This window comes from Eupeodes corollae, chromosome 2, assembly GCF_945859685.1.
Source record: "Eupeodes corollae chromosome 2, idEupCoro1.1, whole genome shotgun sequence".
Classification (NCBI taxonomy): Eukaryota; Metazoa; Arthropoda; class Insecta; order Diptera; family Syrphidae; genus Eupeodes; species Eupeodes corollae.
This window is the reverse complement of record NC_079148.1, coordinates 54,336,117-54,351,118: the sequence shown is the minus strand read 5'-3', so window position 1 is coordinate 54,351,118 and position 15,002 is coordinate 54,336,117. Positions and strand designations below refer to the sequence as shown.

Genomic DNA, 15,002 nt, shown 5'->3' with positions numbered 1-15,002 from the left:
GTTTTGACAAAACGTTGAAAATATTTTTATTTAACTGGCATGAAAATATCAACTGTGTTTTAATTTGTTGAAATTGCAAATGAGGCGACTTGCTTGAATAATTTAAAATTGCTCCCACTTGATGGAAAACCAAACCATACTTTATAAACACAACCCTGTCTTTCAAATACCATTCCTCTACATTCTCAATCAAAAAAATCTACTACAAAAACACTATGGTGAATATTGTGCAAAAGAAACTTTCAGAAAAATAAAAATGGCCCCGTTGTACATAAACCAGTGAAAACGTAGTTTCAACAAAACATTGCCATTCACTTTGTAAAAGTTATATATTTTATTATTAAATCATACCAATTACCCTTCTTACTTCCATAATCTATCGAATGATATTACATTTGCATTACCGGGCGCGTTTTATCGATCTCTAATTTGTGATTAAATCTCTTGGAAAAAAGCATTCGTTGAAAGTCCCACCATATTATATGTTGTGCAGTCAATCGCGCTTTTCTGGTTGTAAATTGTGTCCCTTCCATTTTATTTACACTGTTTCGGAATGTAAATAGATTATTTGTTTCAATTTGAATAAAAGAATCAAATAATTGTGTGTGTTTTGCTGCTAAAAACTTGAAATTTATTAAAATTTCCATTTTTCCTTCGCCTTTCATTAATCGTTTGACATTTTGATACTATACTCTATACGTACAGCTCTTCTTTTTAGAAATTCACCACGAAAGTGAACTCATGCAATTTTCTTTTTTGTACATTTTTACTCCGTCTCCTGTCTTCTGCTCAAAACAAAAAACGTAAATATAAACAACCCAAAGTGTTTAGTATTTAAATAATCAAAGAAATTAAATAAATAAGAACATGTGCAAAGTATATGGTTTAGAAATTTGAATAGAATAGTTAAACTTGAACCCGACGAAATGGCTCGTTGGGGCAAGCACATAGTCGTGCCTTTGGATTCTCTGATCAAAGAAAAAGAAAACACAAATCGCCCCACTGCCGCTCGTTCGGCTGGCACAGTTGGAAAATGGGGCAAGATGGGTTTTACATCGACCCGCACCTATGCTCTGCAGTCGATAACAGCCGATTTAAGTCCTGGACAGAGTCCTGATGCTGCTACGGGAAGCACCGGTGAGGGGGACTCATCGCCCACACGAGAAGCACCAAAACCAAAGAAATTCTTCAAGAGCCGCAATTCGGCGGCGACTCTTATTCCTGCACAACTAATTCAGCATTTACCAAGGGCGCCGCCATCGCCAATTAGAGACATCTATCCGGCAAGTGGCTCCTCATCGACCTCGCACCATCGAAGTCAAATCAAATTGAAAGTACCAAAAGCTCCCGCTGAGCGGAAGAATTCGACTTCATCGGAACGAATAGTAAAGCCTAAAAAGAAGAAAGAAGAGAAGAAACTTAAACCTGAAGCTCCGCCGTCGCGAGTCACTTCACGCAGTCGAAAAGTTGTCAATTACAATGAGGAAGACGAATACGAACGTTGTCCGACCCCGTTGAAAGATATTATTGTGCCTAAAGCAGCAGTTTCGCCTGAATCTGAACCTGAACTACATCACGAACCGGAACCGGACATTTTGCCTGTTAGGAGTCCAGTTATTGTTCCAGTAGCGCCACCACCATTACCTCCTCCAGTTAAGACACCGAGCGTTGAACATCCTCCGATTGTCCTTAGGATATCTAAGGTAAATTTGTTTACAAACTAGATAAAAGCTTTTTCAATAGAGATACCATATAATTAAAAGTAGAAGGCAATGAACAATTTTTTTTTCAATTGAAAGGTTGTTAAGCTATTTTAAATTAAAAATCTGCTTGGCTACTTTAAACCAAAAACTACATATCAAATGACTTAATCACGTCGCTAGCCAAGCAGTAAGTTTTCAATTGTTTGTATCTCTTTTCTCACAGATTTTAAATAAGTAGCTACATAACACGCTCTCTTTTTTAACACTTTTCTGACATTGTTTTCAAAAAACGCAAAATAATTGATGAACCTAATACCTTTGCGTCTGTAAGTGTTTATGAAAAAACTTTAAGTGCATTTTTAGTAAACTACAAAGCCAGCTTTTGGTGTACTAAACCTCTGGGCCCCAAGGCAAAAAACCAAACTAAGTTTTAATCAAAGTTATAAAGGGTGGTAGCCAAATACAAGTTTGTTGTTAAAAATTATGCTTCTTCCTAGGAATTGACAAATTCTCCAAGAGTAACTCTTGTCATGAAAAAGTGCTTTCTCAAATTTGCCGTTTGGATTCGGCTTAAAACTGTAGGGCCCTTTCATCCCAGACAGCAGTACTCGCACACAGGAATGGTTGAGAGTTGTCAGTCACTAGGTCCTTGTTCTCAAACGGACTATTGCGCCACCCAATTTATTTAGTTTAACTTTCACATAAACTATGGGACACAACGTCGATCGAGTGGCGGTCTTAGATGGCTCCTATTACTCCAATTTTTCAATACCTTGCTGATGGTTTTAGGCTGTAGGGTAACTTGGCCTTAAATAATCCAAATATTTTCAAGACTGTTAACATAACATTAGTCATTCAAGGTTGATGGGATGTTGTTTAAATCTATATCTTCACTAGTATAAACAAATGGCGGAAACGTTGTTTCCAGCATTGTTTTCAAAGAAAAGAGGTCCAATGATGCCACCACTGTCAATCTATGTGAATGCAATTACTTCTCAATAATAACTTGTGGGTTTTCCGTTTGACCTTTGATTGAAAGGGATAGATTGATAGAGAAGCTTCATAGCGATTGTCGCATTGAGAAAAAAGATTAGGTCTCTAATCTTTGTCTCAGATAGCTCATCGAGTTCTTGAAAGAATGCTTTTCCGAAGCGTTTCATTCTGGTGTTTGCCAAAGCAGGACATTTGCAGAGGAAATGGATTATGGTTTCACTTTCACCATGTCACTACAACTACGGCAAAAGGTGTTGTAAGAGATACCCAACTTCTCTGCATGAACTCCTATAGGCCAATGTCCGGTACAAACCGCAACAATTCTGGCTATGTCTTGCCTTGGCCTGCATAGAAGATCGTTTGTACGGGTTTTGTTATAGGTGGGCCATATCTTACTAGATATAATGCAGTTGGGTAAATTGCCCACCTTCGCCTTGATTCAGTTTGGTAGATAGAAAAGATTTTACTCTTCATAGCAACAAGAGGAATGTTAACCATTTCCGCAAGTGAGCTATGAAGGGCCGATCCTTGCCTGGCTAGCTCGTCAGCCCGTTCATTTCCCACGATACCACTATGGCCCGGAACCCAGATCAGGACAACGAGGTTAATATTCAGGTTCGCAAGCTCATCCCGACATTGCGGGACCAATTTAGATGAGGATATGGCTGAGTTAATGGCTTTGACAGCTGCCTGACTGTCTGTAAAGATAGCCACATTTCGGTTTTGTTTTGGGTTTTGTTTAAGTTAAGTATCTTACATGCCTCCCTTATTGCCAGCAGTTCAGCCTGAAAAACGCTAGCAAAGACAGGAAGCCTAAAGGATTTGGCTACATTTAGGAACTCAGAAAAGATCCCAGAACCAACTCCGCACTCCATCTTTGAGCCGTCAGTAAAGATGGTTGTGTCGAAACCTATCGACACGATGTCATCCTCCCAACCTTCTCTGGATGGGTTTTGACAACCAGCTGTTTGATTCCTTCAACCTTATAGCGCTTCAGGAAACTATGTATTTAATAAAAAGTTCGATTGGTAGAAGATCCAAAATAACGTTTAAGGCGTCCGTTGGGCAAGTACGCATGTCCCCTGTGGTGCCCACGCAAGCTGTTCTCTGAACCTTCTTTAGCTTATCAGTATTATAGGCTTTGCTAACAGCAGGCCACCACACAATCGACCCATATGTTAAGATTGGACGTACTACGGCTGTGTACGTCCATAAAATCATCTTCGACTGAAGTCCCCACTTTTTGCCGAAAGTTTTGCTGCAGGCGTAGAAGGCAACACAGGCCTTCTTAACCCGTACTTCAATATTTAGTTCCAGTTTAGTTTAGGGTCGAGTATAACTCCCAAATATTTTGCACTGGAAAACAATGATAGGATATGACCATTGAGTCGAGGTAGCGTGAAGGGCGGTACTTTAGTTTTGGTGGTAAAGAGCAATAGTTCAGTTTTACTTTGGTTAACTCCTAGTCCACAACTAGTGGCCCAGTTGCTAACTTTCTTCAAAACTGACTCCGTGATTTCACTAATCACAGAGGTGTACTTTCCTGACACCAATAACACCAAATCATCCGCGTAGGCTACCGCCTTCACTCCACATCTCTCTAATTTAACGAGAATTGTATCCATGACCAGAAGCCATAGAAGAGGCGAAAGAACACCACCCTGGGGTGTTCCCCTACTCACGTCCGAGCCCAAGTTACGTTAAATTTGTTTGTTAACGCAGCTAACAAACCTCCTCAGAAAAGATTATCTTTTTTCCAAATTTCGACCTTATGCAGAATTCTCGCTAAGCTGGCTTTAGTGCTTTAAATTTTGAACTGTTTAGATCTGGAGTACATCCAGATCTGTTTTATATTTATATCAACAAGAAAGCTGGATGTACTCAGAAAAAAACTTTTTAGATATCCCAATAGATCGATGGATATATAAACGTCCAAGAAATTCTAATGAAAACAAAAATCTTGCAACCAAAATTGCCATCATAGCCAAGCCGATCCCATTCAATCAATTTAAAATTGGTTTAGAAATGCGTTAGTAGACCAAATAAGCTTGGCAAGTAAAATAAATCCCTACGTTATTGGGTACCGCGGTACCTACGTTTTGGTGTCCAGGGCAATGAAGTTTCAAATTCCTAAGAAAAAGATGGTGATACTACAGAACAGAGCCCTATCGCATCATAAGAACAAATGTGATCAAAAACAATATCAAATCAAACTATGCAATGAAAAGACAGCTTAAACTAATACTTGAGGTCTACAACCACAAACCATTTTTAACTTGTATCCTCTAAGCAGGAATAATCTAATATTAATAACAACTCTCATTACTGGTCATTACAACCTCAAATAATATCTCAGCCTTTTAGATCTTGAAAGCAGTTCTAACTATAGGTTTTGTAATGAGCACGAGAAAACACAGGGCCTCATAATAGGCTAATGTAATATAATTCAGTTGGAACATTCCCTAATGCGACATACACAATTATTCTCTTAAGATATCCCCAATACTTAAAATCCTCAAGTTTATTCCTGTTCCATAGGTCGCATGTGTATACTTCAATTATAAAATCAACCAACAAAACCATTCCCTTCCAAATAACTACCAATTCAAATTTGAAAATAAAAGTAGCGTCCTAATAAGCCATCGCACTGGCCATTGAAATCTTCCAACTCCTATGTCCTTTCACTCAACTCTCATGCTACTTTTTTATTCTGTTTTGAAATTTAAAAAAAAAATGCTTTGCTTTTTCTGACAGCACAAAACCAGAACCAAAAATTGTACTAATTTCTAATGCTCCTTCAAACTCACCAAATGCTTGTTCTTCTATTACATTTCTTCACCACACTTCTTCTATTCACCTGTCAAAATTGTGCTAGACTAGAAAAAAGAAAAGTAAAATACGAAAAATAACAAACGACAACTACTGACCGCGCGCATTTCCAATTGGTTGGAGTTGGGTTAATGGTTTGCTGTTGGTTTGGCTGTTAAAATTAGAGCCAACAACTTGTACAAGTGTCAAGTTCATTTTTGATTTCGTATTCGTATTTTTGTTGTTTTTCTTGCCTGTTTTACTTTTATGAACGTTTTGTGTGTTAAAAAAAAATGTAATAATTGCAAAAAATAATAATAAAAAAAACGTGTTCTACTTTGATTTAAAAAAAAGAAGCAACTAAATAAATTCACATATCAATTACAGGGTACTTCGCGCCTCGTCAGCACAGACAGCGAGGAACAGCTAAATTCTCCGCAGCACGATTTCCAAAGTCACACTAACAACCACACTAGTAGCATAATTGGATTCAATTCAATACCAACTACGACGACGTTGACGACATCATCTTCAGTATCAGTATCAGTATCATCATCCGAGCCACATACTTCCATTCTAAGTCCAGCCATCATCCCTGAGAAGCCGTTGGAACAACCAACAACAACAACAACCACCACATCTATCAATCCACAAAGTGCCACAGTTGTAAGTCCTCCAATTCCTAAAGTGATTGTTAAACCGTTGCCAGCGATACCGGCGTCTTCCCTTCCGCCGCCATTTGCTTCTCCAGCATCATCTATTGCTCCAGCTGCTTCTGCACCATTTGTTCCCGACGAACCTGAGGAATTCAATTATTGTACAGTGAAGATTTCCCCAGACAAGCCACCTAAGGAGCGACTCAAATTGATCATCAAAACCGATGTTATACGAAATGCACTTGCGGCAGCAGCAGCCGCAGCCGCTGCAGCAGCTTCCAACTCAGCTGTGAGTATAGACAAGCCGGAGAAAGAGAAGAAATCCAAGAGCAAGAAGCACAAACATCTCAAGAACATTATGGCAACAACAAAGGAGGGGGAATTCAAGACCCCATCGCCTCAGCAAAGCACAGAAAACTACCGCACAATCATATCGCCTCCAGCGCTGTCAGAGAAAGACTTCGACTCGCAGTCCTCGGTTCTGGGAAGTATCTCATCGAAGGGCAATAGTACACCGTTGGCCCAAGCTATACCTGATGAAGCCTGTGTGATTCGAAGCCGAGGATCAAGTGACATCACTAGTGACTTAGAGACAAGTCAGCATAGTTCCCTAGTGGCTCCTCCGTCCGATATTGAGTCTCGACTGGAATCGATGATGGATGGCGAAGAAGCCAGCGAGGTTACAAAAGAAGCTGTCGTCAGTGAGGAACCCTTGCAGGAGGACATTCTTGAAGTGCTGACTGGCGCTGCAGATCCAGCCGGTGATGGTGAAGAGTCTGAGGAAGTCCCTGTCCAAGAAGAGCCTACAACGAGGAGAGTGACAAGAGGCAAGCGAGGAGCAGTTAAAGAACCGATTGCCAAAGATATTGGCGCTGTTGTTATAAAAGAACCACCTGCAAAGGAACCTGAAATCAAAGAAACTCTTCCTATTGAACCTGTTTTGGAGGAATCTGTGGAAGAGGAACCGGTAAAAGAAGTCCTAACGCCTCGGCGAACTCGCAGAGGCATTCAAAATGCGCAACCAACAGCAGAGACAGTAGTTGAGACTGTGTCTCCAACGAAGTCGCCGACGAGAAGAACGACCCGTCGCAAGGCTGCTTCAGTCGTTGCCAATAAGACGCCTCCAGAGGAAGAGGCAGTACCTGTAGCTCCTCCCGCGGAAGTGGTTGCCAAACGCGGAGGACGTCAAACTCGCAATAACAACCTGAACAACAACAATATCAAATCTCCAATAACGAAACCAGAACCAGTACAATCAGTTGTCACCCCACCTGCGGTTATTCGCAGCTACGGTCGAAAGCGAAAGAACCCCCTCCCAACAGCTGAGAGTGGACTTTCGCCGGCCAAAATATCACCGCCCGCAGACCAACCCTACACCAACCTGGACCTCGATTCGCCTGTGAAATCTACCTCCTCAATTGATATGCTTCCAGAGTCAGAGCAACTAGAATCGAATACAATTCCCAAGGCGTCCGAAGAACCCGTCAGTCTGGTGGTACCGAAGATTACAGTGGCTGTGGCCTCATCTACAGGAGAAGTCCAACGTCGCGACTATAAGATCAAAGATAAGTTCAAGCGAACATGGTTGGAGAGGGACGCCCGCGAGCAGCAGGAGGCAGCCGAAAAAGCAGCTGCCGCCGAGCAACTAGCCAAATCGGAAGCTGGCCGTCATAAATTCGACCAGGACGAAGAAATGATGCAGCCATCTGCAATGAAATTGGTGATTTCGAAGAAGAAGGGCAGCATATTCAAGAGCCGAGTCGCCGACCAAATCCCGAAAAGGCATCTGTACAAACATCGCTGGGATGAGCAGCTCAATGGGGAACAATCGCGGCAAGCAACTAGCGAGAGCGAGAGCCCAGTTCCTGCGAAAACAACGGGAGGAGAAATCTTCGACGACTTCAGTGAAGACTGCGAGGATACTTCAGATGTACCACAACCCAAACTCACGCGGTTCATCAAACAGCCAGCTGGTGGCAATAAATTTGATGAGGAACCAGTCACCAGCGTTCGCTGTGAGAGGAAGGCTAAAGAATACTACACCGTGGTGCGAAACGTCAAGACCGCCCATCAAATCCAAGAATTCGGCGAGTACCAGGAAATCAATGACGACGTCGATTATTTCCTGGAAGCGCTGCAGCCTCATAATCAAATCTCAACGCGCTGCTTGTCGGCCATCAAGTTGGCTTCTAAGTGTATGACACCTGGTTTCCGAATGCACGTCCGAGCTCATGGCGTGGTCACGAAATTCTTCAAGGCTCTGAGTGACGCCCACAAAGACCTCAGCCTGGGCTTGTGCACATCGGCCATAATGTTTATTCTATCGCAGGATGCCTTAAACATGGATCTCGATCGGGATTCTCTTGAGCTGATGATGAATCTCTTGGAGGTGGACGTTTCCGATCCAGCGTATTTCCCCGAAATCACAAGTTACAACCGCAACAAGAAGACCGTGACGGAGTTGTGTGAAGAAATAAAGAGCCAAGGCAAAGCAACGCATCTCAACATGGAGACTATATCGTCAGGAACTCTGGCGATGGAGACTCTGCTCTCGTTGACCTCAAAACGAGCCGGCGAATGGTTCAAGGAGGAGCTTCGAAACCTCGGTGGATTGGAGCACATAATCAAAGTGATCTGCGACGGCTGTAGACAGATAACTGCATCAGCGGAGCAGGCCGAATCCATTAGTTGGACGCCTAGTCTTTTGGAGAACTTGAAGACAATAGAACGGTGTTTGCGAGTTCTAGAAAATGTCACGCAACTGAACGAACAGAACCAGGACTTCATTCTCAAATTCAGTAAGGGCGAAGCAATAAGCACAATTTTCGAACTGTACAAAATGTGCGATCGCGAGATTTGTCTACATCCGACCACAGATCTTACATCAAAGAACCATCCGGGTGTCGTGCTGCGTGAGACTCTCATTCCAACGCTCAAAGTTCTGATCAACCTCACACATCCATTTGATTCAAATGCAAATGGCAGCGCCCTGCTCGGACAGATGCATGCGATCTTCGATACCAGCTTCCATATTTTGTTGCAGACTCCAAATTACATTCCTGAACGTTGTGTCTTTGAGCTGAGTATATTGGTTAGTTTTTGTTTTTATTTGTTTGCTTATCTAAAATTGAGGATATTCTTATTTGATTCTCTTATAGGTTCTACTGCTGTTGATAAACTTGACAATGCATACGGTGGATAATCGTACGTTCGTCTTGAAGGCTATGGCTCCAACTGACTTCAAAACGATTGCTGAGAAAGTCCCAGCTATAAAGGCATTGATAGAATATTTCTACAAGTGCGAAGAACTTGCAAGGTAAAAATAATTTGAATTCATAACAAATAAGATGGAATATAACTTAAAATTTGGACTCTTTTGCTCACTTTAGATTGGTTGAGAAGAACACCGATGCTATTCTAGACAACACGGAGCAGAAAAAGAAACAGGAAGAAGTTGACGAAACTGTCAATAACCGTAAGAATATATTCACATACCCTTTGTTCAGGCGTTCCTTATCATTTGTGATTCTATTTCTAAAAATCTAGTTCTTCAGAAGGCTGGTCATCATATGGAGCACACGCTCAAAGGCAGCTACACGGGTATTCTGATCGGACATCTCATCACAGACAGTGAAGAGAATGAGGCGGTGGTGCGAACATACCTACGGGAAAATGGTTTCAAAGACATCACTGGTGTCTTAGAGAAATATTATACATTTATGAATTTGACTGCAAGCGTAAGTATTAAGAAGATCATCATCATTCGGATGATATTAAAGAAGACTTGTTTTTTTCTTTTCTTTTTCCCTAATGCTCCGCTTATTTAGTCTGAAGCAACAATTGTTTCGCATATAAAATCGACCAAAAAACTCATCGATTACTTTAAGAAACGTGATATTATAAACGAAGCCGGAACTGCGACTCCAACAAAATACAATGATTCAGCTTCAACTTCGTCGAATTCATCACCAGCAATAGCGACTCGCAGCACACAGCGCGTCTACAAAACCTACAGCCAGAGATAATTGTAAATTGAAAACTCCACTGTTAGGATAACTTTTCCATTTCCAAGAACAAATTAGTTTTTCTTCTTTATTTTTGTATAATTAAAGGCTGAAAAAAAAAACAACAATTTTTATTATTAAATAACACTAAAACACTTTAATATCAAAACTCTAAAACCTAAAGCTTTTGAAGAAGAAGTTTTGTAATGGTTGGTTTATTGCTTTTTTGATCTTCTTTCTTTTTATTATTAATTTATCTTTAGATTTAGATTTATAAGTATGTATGGTAAAATTATTAAACAATTTTAATTTAATTATAGTTTTTTAATCAAATCTAAGCTATTTTTAATGCTGCCGCAGCCTGGCAAAATTATGTAATTAGAAAAAATAAAAACAAAAACCTTGATATTATCACTCGTATTAAAAATGGATGGAACAAATGCTAAAGTCGCTGGGTTATGTTGTAGTTTTGAATGTAAATATATTATATGTATTGTTAAAACTAAATAACATTATTAAGGAAACATTAAATAAGTATTTAGTATTATATTATGATGTTTTTTATTTATAAATGGATATATTTTTAAGAACTTAAACGACTCCTGCAATATGGGTAAGTTAGAAATATTAGGACCGTATACAGTTATTTTTTTAAATGGCTCGAAGTTCTAGAAATTATGGACACAACTTAAAAACATTCTTCTGTTAAAATTCCTTTCTTGTTCAGCATTGGATAGTCAGCCTTGTTGAGGGCTCAACCAAACTTCAGTCGTGAACAGAGAATCCGCCGGATACCTTACAACCTCCGAATTAACTAGCCTTATCTGCATATTCGGATCTCTGTGCAGTAGGCCACCCCTTCTTTGTTACTCGTGGGATTCAAATAGATTCTTTTTCTAATAAAGGATACATAGGTAGAAATATATATATCTCTTCGCCCTACTATCACGGAAAGCAAGATGTAGCTTGCTTCACAGAATGCAGTTGACTGCATTAAGAAGTCCCTTATGTTGCCTAAACCTGCTCGTTATTATGGGAAAATTGAAAAAAGCCACTCCACAAGGTCATCGAGAAAGAGTGCGAACAGTAAGGGGCTGAGGTTGCAGCCTTGTTTGACACCTCGGTTTTCAATCAATCTTTCTGATCTATCTATACCATTGCTTATATTTGCTGTTGTTTGCTGATAAAGTTTTATTAATGCACGTACGAATTGTGTAGATATTCCTAAATGGTACAGCTTGTAGAACATTGCATTTCGATTTATCATGTCAAATGCAGCCCTAAAATCGACAAAGAAAGTATAGAGATTTATATTATGGTTTTTTTTCATTTGCGCTATTGAAGTTAAGATGAAAATGTTATCGACAGTAGAGTAACCAGAGCGGAAGCCAGCTTGAAACTCGATGAGTTTTTCATTCACGGAAACCCACTCTTCGAGTCTTTTGTATAATAATGTTGTATAAGTTTTTAGCGCCGTGTTCAACAAAGTGATCCCCCTATAATTGGCTGGATTTGAGCTGTCACCTTTTTTGTATATTGGTAATATCAAGGACTCATAAAACTGATCAGGTAGTGTTCCAAAGTTAAATATAATGTCGAGTGCTTTTGTGAAGTTCTCTTTGAAAGTTTTGTAGCTATGTTTGTAGAATTCGGCCGGTATGCCGTCAGGTCCTGATGCTTTGCCATCTCTTAAGGAATGAAGTACCAATTCGACATCTTCAAATCTAATTTTTTTATCTAAAAGATGGGCTATGCAAAACTCCACGTAATTTGATCCGTTTGGTATAATAGAGATTCAAAATGGAGTCGTAAGCTTTCCAGACATTTTTCTAGTTAAAGACCAACATTTTTTTGCATCCTTGCTTTGACTTAGTTCACATGCCAATTTTTCTTCATGACCTCGCTTTTTTATTTTTACAGTCCGTTTTCTAAATAATCTATTCTAATCGACTGAGATTCATTTTTTCTTAACAAGTTGAGCAAGGCTAAACACTTTTTTTTTAAGTTTTTCGCATTCACGATCATACCATGCGGATTTCTTATAGAGTGTACCTGATTTGGGAATTGATATCGCCGATTTTATGACGATTGATTCGAGATCACATAAAGCCAAATAATTTGCAATCGATCCATTTTGTTTTGTTTGAAGCAGGGCATCCATTTTTGTTTTATATTCCTCTTTTTTATTTTTTTTTGTTGTTGTTTTGAATTTCTATCGTTATTGGTAGATGATCGGAAAATGTTTCCTTTTCTACCTTAAAATATTCGAAAAATGTCCATCAGTCGCCACCCAAGGTGCCATAATCAATAACAGAACTACCCTGTTTCCCGACAAATGTATATTCACTCTCGAAGTCTCCTTCATAAGCTCCATTTAATATGCTCAGACCAAATTCCATAGAGGAAATATATTATTTCCTCTATGCCAAATTCGTTTGCTAATTCTATGATCTTTCGACCCTCTCCGTTCACTTTTTTATCTTTCGATTGACGTTTATGATCTGTTATCGCTTTTTCCGATTCTTCAGCCGCTGTCCTTGCATTTAAATCTCATCAATAACCTATTGTGAATGGACAAAATTGGTATTGCGAAAAAAAATGAATGGACTTTCTTGTCAACAGGCATTTTTTTTTTTAATCGTAAATTTGTAGTTGATGAGTTCGTGTTTGCTGAAAAAATAACAAAAAAATGTGAGTTTCGAATTAAAAAATTTATAAAATCGTTAATTTTGTATTTAAAAGATCTCAAAAAGTTATTAGTAACAAAAAACAGATATGCAGATTAGTCCAGTTGATGGAACAAAATATTGAACTAGCTAAGGGATTCTGCACAAAAGCTGGAGCACATTCAAAATGGAAAAAAATTTCTGTAGAGCTGAATAGCTTAGGGCCGCCCGAACGTACTTCAGAGAAGTGGCAAAGAGTATGTGTCGAGCTAAAATGCAAAACAAAGAAGAAGAAAACTGAAAACAAAATCGAAATATCAGCCACTGGTGGTGATCCAAATAGACTTCACTACCTCGGCTATATGGAAGAAGCTGTTGTAAGTGTATTGGGTCTAAATACATGTTAATCCACCCAGAAAAGAGTTTGGTTTGGAAACTGTTAACACCTCAGATGAAAATGATTTATTGAATGAAGAAGGCGCATATGAACGATCAACCCACGGAGGAGAGCAGGTACAGATTAAGTTATTTGTGTCTGAAAATCGAAACCTTTATACTCACATTTGGCTTTCCAGTTCCAAAGGATTGGATGCATCTCTCAAACTCCTTCGCATTCTCGCCATTTCAATGAGAATCATTTGAATCCCCATCATCATCAAAAAATAATTCTGTCGAAGTCATTTTTTATTTTGTTTTTAATTTTTTTATTTGCTTTCAAAACTTCTGTCAGTTGCAAGAATAATAAAATAATTTTGAAGGCATTCACGATAGCACAATATTTTGTCAATTGATTTTCACAATACCGATTTTGATTTGAATTTATAGTCTATCAACCGTCAATCGGTTAATTTTCAGCATGTTTGCTGGGGTATGGAATACTATTCTCTTTGAACCGCTTCCCACAATTGGTTTCCATTAGTAAAATATTGGCCCCCTAACTAACGCTTAAGCTCATTCCACGAGTTCTCAATAGGATTGAGATCAGGTGATTGACTTGGCCATGGAACAACGGATACTTATTTCTTTCGAAACCAATCTTTCACAAAACCTGCGGTATGTTTAGGATTGTTGTCTTTGTGAAAGTGCCATCGCAGGGGCAAGTTTTCCTCCATATATCCAAAATTCCAAAATATCACTAAATCCGTATTTTGTTAAGATGTTATTCAAACGGAATATAAAACCTACACCGTACCAGGAAAAACAGCCCTACACCATTATATTCACTCCTGCGTGCTTAATAGTTTTCGGTGTATAGCGGGGTTGATAGCCCCTACCTTTTGATCGCCTTAAATTGAGCCAATAATCCGATAAAAACAAATTTACTTTTGTTTCATCACTCCACGAACTATTTTGCCATTTTTGTACGCCCTCTGATTCGTTTCAATTAACATTGTTTAAGGCAAATAATTGTCTGCACCTTATATTGCAAGCCCTAAGGAATGGAACTTCAAGGGTGTTTCTTCTTGGATATTCGAGTTCTGAAGCCTTCTTCAGATCGAGCGTGCACTGATCGCATTATAAATTTGAGAACCAATAGTCCTTGACGAAATAAAAGGATTAGATTTAGCTAGAAATAGAATGAGGCGGTCAGTGGTAGCTGATTTTTTTTTTCGGCCGACCTTTATTTTGTCGTATTTCTCTGGGCTTGAGAGCCTAGGACCTCCGCAATAAATTTGTTAAAGTCGACGAACTAATTTCCTTTCCTCTGGCGAGCAGTGGACTTAACGACCCACATTCAAACAGTTATGAATGAAAAACTATTGTTTAAAGGTAATAAAATGATTTTAAACAACCCACCTCGAGTTTATACCATAAAATAAAGAATATTATAAGGAGCTTTAATTTTATTTGGAGCACACCTATTTTAATGGCCGATTTCTAGAACACACAGAATTTTATTCCAACACAAATAACTTATCTGGCGTCTACAGTTCCAGTAAGGTTGAACTACTTAGTGAACACCTTATAGGTCTTCTTCGACATATTTGGAGCCAGACCTGTTAGGAGCGGTTTATCCGGCTCCCCATCCTTGGAGTTATACTAAGGATCTGGTTGGGGGTTGTGCCGTCGGGGTGACTTCCTGGCCACGTAAAAAATACCTTAGTTTCGAAGCACCAACAAGCCTCGGATACGGACGGATTCACTGTTGACAACCCAAGCAAACGAAATAAG

At 39.3% G+C, this 15,002-nt stretch overlaps 1 protein-coding gene across 1 annotated transcript; it reads left to right on the top strand.

The window, feature by feature from the left end:
• Nucleotides 1–264: 264 nt before the first annotated feature.
• On the top strand, nucleotides 265–10,713 carry LOC129944706 (protein wings apart-like). The gene is made up of 6 exons (XM_056054339.1): nucleotides 265–1,703; nucleotides 5,892–9,251; nucleotides 9,319–9,476; nucleotides 9,550–9,635; nucleotides 9,707–9,897; nucleotides 9,988–10,713. Exons 1-6 carry the CDS (start codon nucleotides 927–929, stop codon nucleotides 10,183–10,185), a joined length of 4,770 nt encoding a protein of 1,589 aa, XP_055910314.1. The 5' UTR covers nucleotides 265–926; the 3' UTR covers nucleotides 10,186–10,713.
• Nucleotides 10,714–15,002: the final 4,289 nt, after the last annotated feature.

Coding starts and splice junctions, on each gene's coding strand:
- LOC129944706 (XM_056054339.1), top strand. CDS start 927: ATGGCTCGTTGGGGCAAGCACATAGTCGTGCCTTTGGATTCTCTGATC. Junction 1,704..5,891: donor TTGTCCTTAGGATATCTAAG/GTAAATTTGTTT, acceptor TATCAATTACAG/GGTACTTCGCGCCTCGTCAG. Junction 9,477..9,549: donor AAGTGCGAAGAACTTGCAAG/GTAAAAATAATT, acceptor TGCTCACTTTAG/ATTGGTTGAGAAGAACACCG.